Below are 7,007 nucleotides of genomic sequence, written 5' to 3'. Positions count from 1 at the left end.
CCTGCTGCCCAGGCGGTGTGTGCTGTACCCCCGCAGGCGCCGGTTATCGCTGGATGGGCTCCCGCCGTTCCCTGACGGTAGGGCTCCGGGGTGGCCGGGGGCGCACTCGGCCTGTCTCGCCGGGCAGCCCGAGCGGTCGTGTCTCTGGCAGGAACGTTCCCGCCACTCGTTGCTAGGCGTTGGTGAGCAGTCCCTGGAAGATGACGGTCTTTTGCGCCCTTAGCCTGCGGCGTTCGGACATCGTTGCCTAGAGGGGCTATTGCCAGGCGTGAAGGCAGCACTGAGAGCTGGTCGCGCCCCCCGCTACTGGTGCTACAGCGAATGTGCTTTCTGTGTGTGAGTACGCTCCGAGTGGAAAAGCATGATCGCTGTCCGTGCTTCCTCCTTGCAGGTGCTGAGGAGTATTGCAAGTTCCCTGTTCCTCTCAGAATGGCTGTCGGTGACCGTGAGGAGATTCTCAAGTACTATGAGTTACATGAGACAATTGGAACAGGTAGGCTCAATCTGTGAATGCAAACAGATGTGTGTGATCTGTCTAACTGCTTCACTGTTTATCGGAGTGTAGATCAGCTGTTACTGCAGAACCTGTAGGTTATGTTTCAAGGGTGTGCTTTAGGGGGCAGAAGTCTGAAAATAGGCTCGGAAGGTGTAGTAGTGATTCCCTTCTTCCTCGAGTGAAGACATTGCATGCTGTGCCTACTGCATACATCAGTGTAACTGTGAGATTATAGGCAAGAATGCATGTCACACTGAGCTTTGAACTTGTCTCTTTTTGGAATTTTAGGTGGGTTTGCAAAGGTAAAACTTGGACGCCATCTTCTCACTGGTGAAAAAGTTGCAATAAAAATCATGGACAAACTTGCGCTAGGGGTAAGCCAAAAGATACTTAAAAGCTCACAGCATCTTGGAAACGGCCTCAAGCTGCACCAGGGAGGTTTAAATTGGATATTAGGAAAAATTGCTTTCCTGGAAGGATTGTCAAGCATTAGAATGGACTGTCCAGGGAACTGGTGGAATCACTATCCCTGGAGGTATTTAAAAAACATGGGGATATGGCAGTTAAGGACAGAGTTTAGTAGGGGCCTTGGCAGTGCTGGGTTAGTGGCTGGACTCAATGAGCTTAAAGGTCTTTTCCAACCTGAATGATTCCATGATCTGCTGTTCTGGTGGAGTTTTCAAGAACACAGCAACGTGTCGAATTGCCACCTGCTTGTTCTGTTGGCTCTTGGTGGGATACTACAGGCTTGAAAGAATTATAACAGAAGACCACAAATCTTGTGCCACCCTATAGAGGGGGGCAAGGTTCTCTGGCTGTAAAACTGATGAAGTTAAAGTTTCTTACAGTAATTGAAAGAGAATGCTGCTAAGACTACTAGATATTTTACATCTGCTCATCTGGGTTATGCTGATTGATGTGCCAGAACTGTAGGGGAGTAACAGCAGAGCTGGTGCTGGCCTGAATTTTACTTACATGCCATCATGTCCATGCTATGAAACTGTGTCATGCAGTGCGTACTGGGATGTACCTACCATCTGTCAGAGTAGTTGGCAAGTTCACAATTTGCTGTTGTGGTCTCATAGGATGACTTGCCTCGTGTTAAAACAGAAATTGATGCCATGAAGAACTTAAGTCACCAGCATATTTGCCAGTTGTATCACGTGATAGAAACATCCAAGAAGATATTCATGGTCTTGGAGGTAAGAAATGATGTTTCTGCTACAGGAAAGGTTCCTGGGTATTGCTGTCATAGTAGATGATAACAGAGCTCAAATGAAATAACTCTTAAGAAATCACCTCAGTGGTGAGCATGTTAAAGGTGCTTCAGTTTAGAAATGAAGCTGGTGATATGTGCTATGTTGTATCTTCTTGTAAAAGCTGCTCTTCACTGTTACAGGGATGACTTTAGTTATTATTAATCAATAATTAAATATAAGTAATAGCTCCCTTGTGCTTCAGTTCTTTTAAAATAGCATCAGTAGGACATGTGGGTCCCCAGAACTCCTGTGTGGTTGTTGGCCCCTGGGCAATTTGTATTGCCCGTGACATTAGTATGCTGTATCCATTGCAACAGATCATGCAGAAGTCAGCTTGTTTGGTCTGCCCTAGCACTGACCTGGTACTTGGTGGCTGCTGCTGTGATGAAGCAGAAGGAATTGAAGAGTGTCCTATAGTGCTGCCCCGGGCTCTCGGGCTTGTTTAGATTTCATTACTGTATTCTAAAGGTGCTCTCTTTTTCCTGTCTTCATGCAGTACTGTCCTGGAGGAGAACTTTTTGACTACATCATTTCTAAGGACCACCTTTCAGAAGAGGAAGCTCGTGTATTTTTTCGGCAGATTGTTTCAGCAATTGCTTATGTTCACAGTCAGGGATATGCCCACCGGGATCTCAAACCAGTAAGCCTGAACAGTCATCAGATTTGTATAAGTCATAGTGAACACCAACTTTAATTTCTCCATTAGGAGTTGGAGTCAGGCCTTCACCATTCTCCTGTGCTTAGAGGTCTTTCTTCTGAAAGGGCATTATTTCTGCTCACTACTACATGCTTCAGCTAGGCTGGATGTGGTTATGTCTGAGGAAGGAGCTTCCTCTCAAAGAGAGGCAGAACAACATGCTTCAGCTGGGAGTGAAGCAGAGGCATAGATCTGACTTGGAATGTTGCTTTGCCTGTTTTGTTTTCTCCTTTATTCCACCTTGTAGTTGGAGAGTCTTTGTGGCACCACTGTGTTGTGCAAAGCATGCCATTTTCATGCCCAAAGGCGAAAGGGAGACCAATAGCTGAAACAAGTGGAGGGTAGACACGAGGTATAGGGGGTGATGCTGGACCCATCCTGCGGCTTTGCTGTCATTGCAGAGTTGAAGCACTGGTTTAGGGAGTGGAAGGCCTGAGTCCATTTGCCCTTCAAGAGGTTCGACAGTTGCATTTTTGGGGACACTGGCATCTGTGAGAAAAGCCAGTTCTTAGTGCACAAGCATTTTCCTGGACACCCTGTGAAATCTTTGCCTCCAAAGCCATTGTATATACCTTTTTGTGGGAGGTGGCTTGTAGCTGGAGAGGTGGCTGACTCACAGGATCCTGTGGTATCTTGGGTGGGAACTGATTTCTAGAGGCTTCTGCTCGAAGCTTGTGCTCAAAGCAGCATCAGACGGAGCTTCTTGAGGCTTTGTCCAGTCACATCTTCCTGACATGAGACAGCGCTAACTCTGGGCAACCTGTTCATCTCTTCGCTGACCTTATGAGGAGAAAGGCTTTTCCTTATTTCCAGTCTGAATGTGTCCTGATCCCTCTTGTCTGTCATTATCCCACCATGCACTGCTGTGAATAAACTAGTGCTGTCTTCATGTCCTCCTGTACATAGTAAAAGGCAGCTGTGAGGTCTATACTGAAGCTTTCTCTTCTACAGGCTGAACAAATGTCTTTCCTTCAGCTTCCTCTCATTGAGCAAGTGCTTCAGCCCCCTGAGCAGGCTGGTGGCCATCCACCATTCTTTCTTCAGTTTGTTGTCTTTCCTATGCTGGGACGCAGAAGTGATGCACTATTCTAGCTGTGCAGAGCAGAGGACTAGAATAACCTGCCCGAATCTACTAGCTGTGCTCCTTTTAATACAGTTTGTGATATGGCTGGCTGCTCTTCTGCCAGAGCAGACTGCTGCCTGATGTTCAGCTTGCTGGCTGTCAATGCCCTCCCTGCTCCCAGGCCCTTCTCAGCAGATAGAAACTATATTGCTCATCTGGAACATGGGATATATTCATTAGCAACCAATCACAATTTCCAGAGGAGAGTTTTAGATAAGTTTGAAAAACAGGAGAGCCAACCTGATCTAGTTGGGAGGTGCCCCTGCCCATGGCAGCAGGGTCAGAACTGGATGATCTTAAGGTCCTTTCCAACCTAAACCATTCAATGAAATTCTAGCTGCTAATGACAGGAAGAAATAAAGTGAAAGAAAATGTGGTTTCTTGGTTATTGGATTATAGAACCATTCATTACTACCTTCTCTTTTACCAGGAAAATCTGCTGATTGATGAGGAACGTAATTTGAAGCTAATAGACTTTGGACTTTGTGCAAAGCCAAAGGTACGAGTATCATTGCTTTCACAGAGTAGAGCTAAATCAGCTACTGCGCATATGTAAGAATGCATGTTTGACTTCAGAGTGCAATGCAGAGACTTGCCCAAAGACCCTAAATTCCAGCTGCCTACCTAGTTGTCATCCAACTTTTTTATGAAAGATTTGTATATAGATGTAGGTTGTGGATCAAATCAAATAGTTTATTCCAGTTACATTTACAAATCCTTTGCTTCCATATGCTTGCACTGAGTTGTTTTCCGAGTTTAAAATCGGTTTCTAGGAGCCCTTTCTGTTTGTCAGCGTAACATGTGAGGTGGGTCCTGTTAAGAAACAATTTAACGGGAAGAAGGTCTTACTGATCCAAATACAGTCACTTGTCCTCTGGTGGTTTTACTTGACTCAGGTTAGAACATCCTGCAGGCAATCACAACTATTAAACCATCATCTTAGTGGTATAATGTAAACTTATTTTGTTGGAAAAGGACCTGGGGGTGCTGATTAACAGCTGCTGAACATAAGCCAGCTTGTTCTCAGGCAGCCTAGAAGGCCAGTAGCTTCCTGGCCTGTATCACAAATAGTGTGGCCAGCAGGGCCAGGGCAGTGATTGTTTCTTTTGTATCCTGTGTTCAGTTCTGGGCCCCTCACTGCAAAAGAGAGATTGAAGGTGCTGGAGTACATCCAGAGAAGGGAAACAAAGCTGGTCTGGAGAACAGGCCTTATGAGGAGCAGTTGAGGGAACTGGGGGGCTTAGTCTGGAGAAGAGGAGGCTTGGGGGGACCTTATCGATCTCTACAACTATCTGAAAGGAGGATGGAGCCAGGAGGTGGGGGTCAGTCTCTTCTCTCAAGTAACAAGTGACAGGACAAGGATAAAGCCCAGGAAAAGTAATATTTTTAGTGGTTCTTCATGAAGTTACTGTGTTAAATATTGGTATAAATAACTAGCTAGCCTCATGCCCAGTAGCTCTCGGGTCACTTTTTGCCAGGTTTCATCTCTCTTCTCTTTGCAATCACAAAGGGAAGTATTCTTATGAGAAGGAGTTGCAGAAAAGCCTGCTAGGTAATAAGTGATTGAGCAGCTTGCGATCTGAATGTTTATAGATATTCATGCTCTTAGAGAGTTTTGGCCTAGTGAAGCCATAAACCACACCAAAGCAAAATACAGAGTGAATGTAGATGCACAGCCTTAGGCCTTTAATATTGTTGCTAGAAGACTTAAGCTTTGTTAAAGCTGATACTTCTGTGTGATTTGTTTCCTATGTTATTCTAGGGTGGCCTTGATTACCATCTGAACACATGTTGTGGAAGCCCAGCTTATGCAGCACCAGAGCTGATTCAGGGCAAAGCATATATTGGATCAGAGGTATGTAGCACAGTTCTGGGTAAGTTGTTCCCCCCTTCTCCCACCATGTGTTTAAACATGGTGAGGTTCAAATATGCTCACTTGGTTTCTGTCTTGAATACCACTGGGAAGCCTCAGTAGTTCTGAGAAGCTGTGTGACTAACCTCAGCAGTCACTGTCTCTGACTAACCCTTCACTGTCTCCATTTGTTGCTCCATATTTGAGTGCCGTACAAAACAGTAACTTAAACTCCTTCCTTATACTGCACATCCTTTCAAGCAGCAGTTTGTTCTGTTAATTATCCAGCTCCTGTCCCAAATTTTTTATGCAGTCTGGGTGTCTTGTATGTTTTACTAGGCCTGTCTTTAGCTAGAAATTTGTGCATGAAACCTTGCTCTCTTTGTACTGACAGTGTAGCAAAATTTGAGAGAAGAAAAAAGATGGAGTTTATCCAGCTTTAATTCCATATCTAGAACATTAGGACCTGCTACTTGCCTTTGTCAGTCCATCCACAACACTGTAATTACAATCCCCCTCAAACTTCCTAAATGGTTGTACTGTTGGATGGAGTCAGTCTTTCTTTCATTTTGTGTATCTTTGCACAGCTGTACTTGGCTTCTAGCTCCTGCTTTCTCTTTTTGTTTTGTTTTCCATGAAGTCCAGTGCTTTTCAAAGCCTCCTTTTTGTTTATGGTATAAATGGGCATTGCAGTATGAGGTCCTTGTCATGCTCATTCAGAGAAGCAGTACGGCCTTAAAGTTGATTGTAACATTGCTGACAGCTGTCATCAGTAATATTACCATACAAAATTCCTTGTGATGAGTTTGAGTTCATTTTTGCCAGCAAAATCCTTGAAGATTGAAGGTAATGCAGCAGTTGGTGACCTAAGAAGAGGATATTGGTTTTACTATTGTTCTAGCTTGAGCTAGAATTTGGGTTGCGTGCTTTCACTTGAAATGTAAGAGTTCTGTCCAGAATTAAGGAGCCTAGTTTTCATGAGTTGTATGTGGACTTTGACAAAGAGGGACGATTATTACCTGTCTGTAAGTCATGATAGATCAGGTTCATGAACTTGCACTCATTTTGGTTTTTAGGCAGATATATGGAGTATGGGAGTACTGCTATATGCTCTGCTGTGTGGCTATCTCCCCTTTGATGATGACAATGTCATGGCTGTCTACAGGAAGATAATGGTAGGTACTGATGGTGCTAGAATACACTAAAACCAGACATTTCTAGGCATTATGAGAGGCCTTCGCTTTTATGATGGCAGGACCTATTGAGCTGTGCCTAGGGCAAAAAAGCATATCTACTGAATTTTGTTGCACTTTGGTACTTTTCCTATCAGTATTTTGTGGGTTTGTTTCCATCTTCTACTGATGGGCATTTGCAGTATTCTTGGTACTATAAAATGATAGGAAAATGAGTTTCAGGAGAAAGATTTTCTTGCTGGTGGGTGGAATTTTTTCATGTGAGCCTTTATCTGGCTTCTCCTGTATTGCATTGGATAGAATTGCAAATATGTAATTTGATTCAGCTGTTCTCATCTGCTGTTATGCTTTTCTCCTCCAAAGTGAGGAGGAAACGTAACACACCAT

General features: G+C 44.3%; 1 protein-coding gene across 1 annotated transcript in view; it reads left to right on the top strand.

The window, feature by feature from the left end:
* The first annotated feature begins 404 nt into the window (after nt 1-404).
* The window catches only part of MELK (maternal embryonic leucine zipper kinase), a 21,658-nt gene continuing 15,055 nt past the window's right edge, over nt 405-7,007 (top strand). The window contains exons 1-7 of the mRNA XM_010015379.1: nt 405-493; nt 785-870; nt 1,582-1,698; nt 2,252-2,395; nt 4,006-4,074; nt 5,338-5,430; nt 6,504-6,602. Of these exons, the coding sequence (XP_010013681.1) occupies nt 430-493; nt 785-870; nt 1,582-1,698; nt 2,252-2,395; nt 4,006-4,074; nt 5,338-5,430; nt 6,504-6,602 (672 nt within the window). The 5' untranslated portion in view covers nt 405-429. The remainder of the gene's footprint in view (nt 494-784; nt 871-1,581; nt 1,699-2,251; nt 2,396-4,005; nt 4,075-5,337; nt 5,431-6,503; nt 6,603-7,007) is intronic.

This window comes from Nestor notabilis, unplaced genomic scaffold (assembly GCF_000696875.1).
Source record: "Nestor notabilis isolate BGI_N333 unplaced genomic scaffold, ASM69687v1 scaffold1835, whole genome shotgun sequence".
NCBI lineage: Eukaryota > Metazoa > Chordata > Aves > Psittaciformes > Psittacidae > Nestor > Nestor notabilis.
Note: the sequence above shows the minus strand (reverse complement) of the source record. Positions and strands in the feature narration are given on the sequence as shown.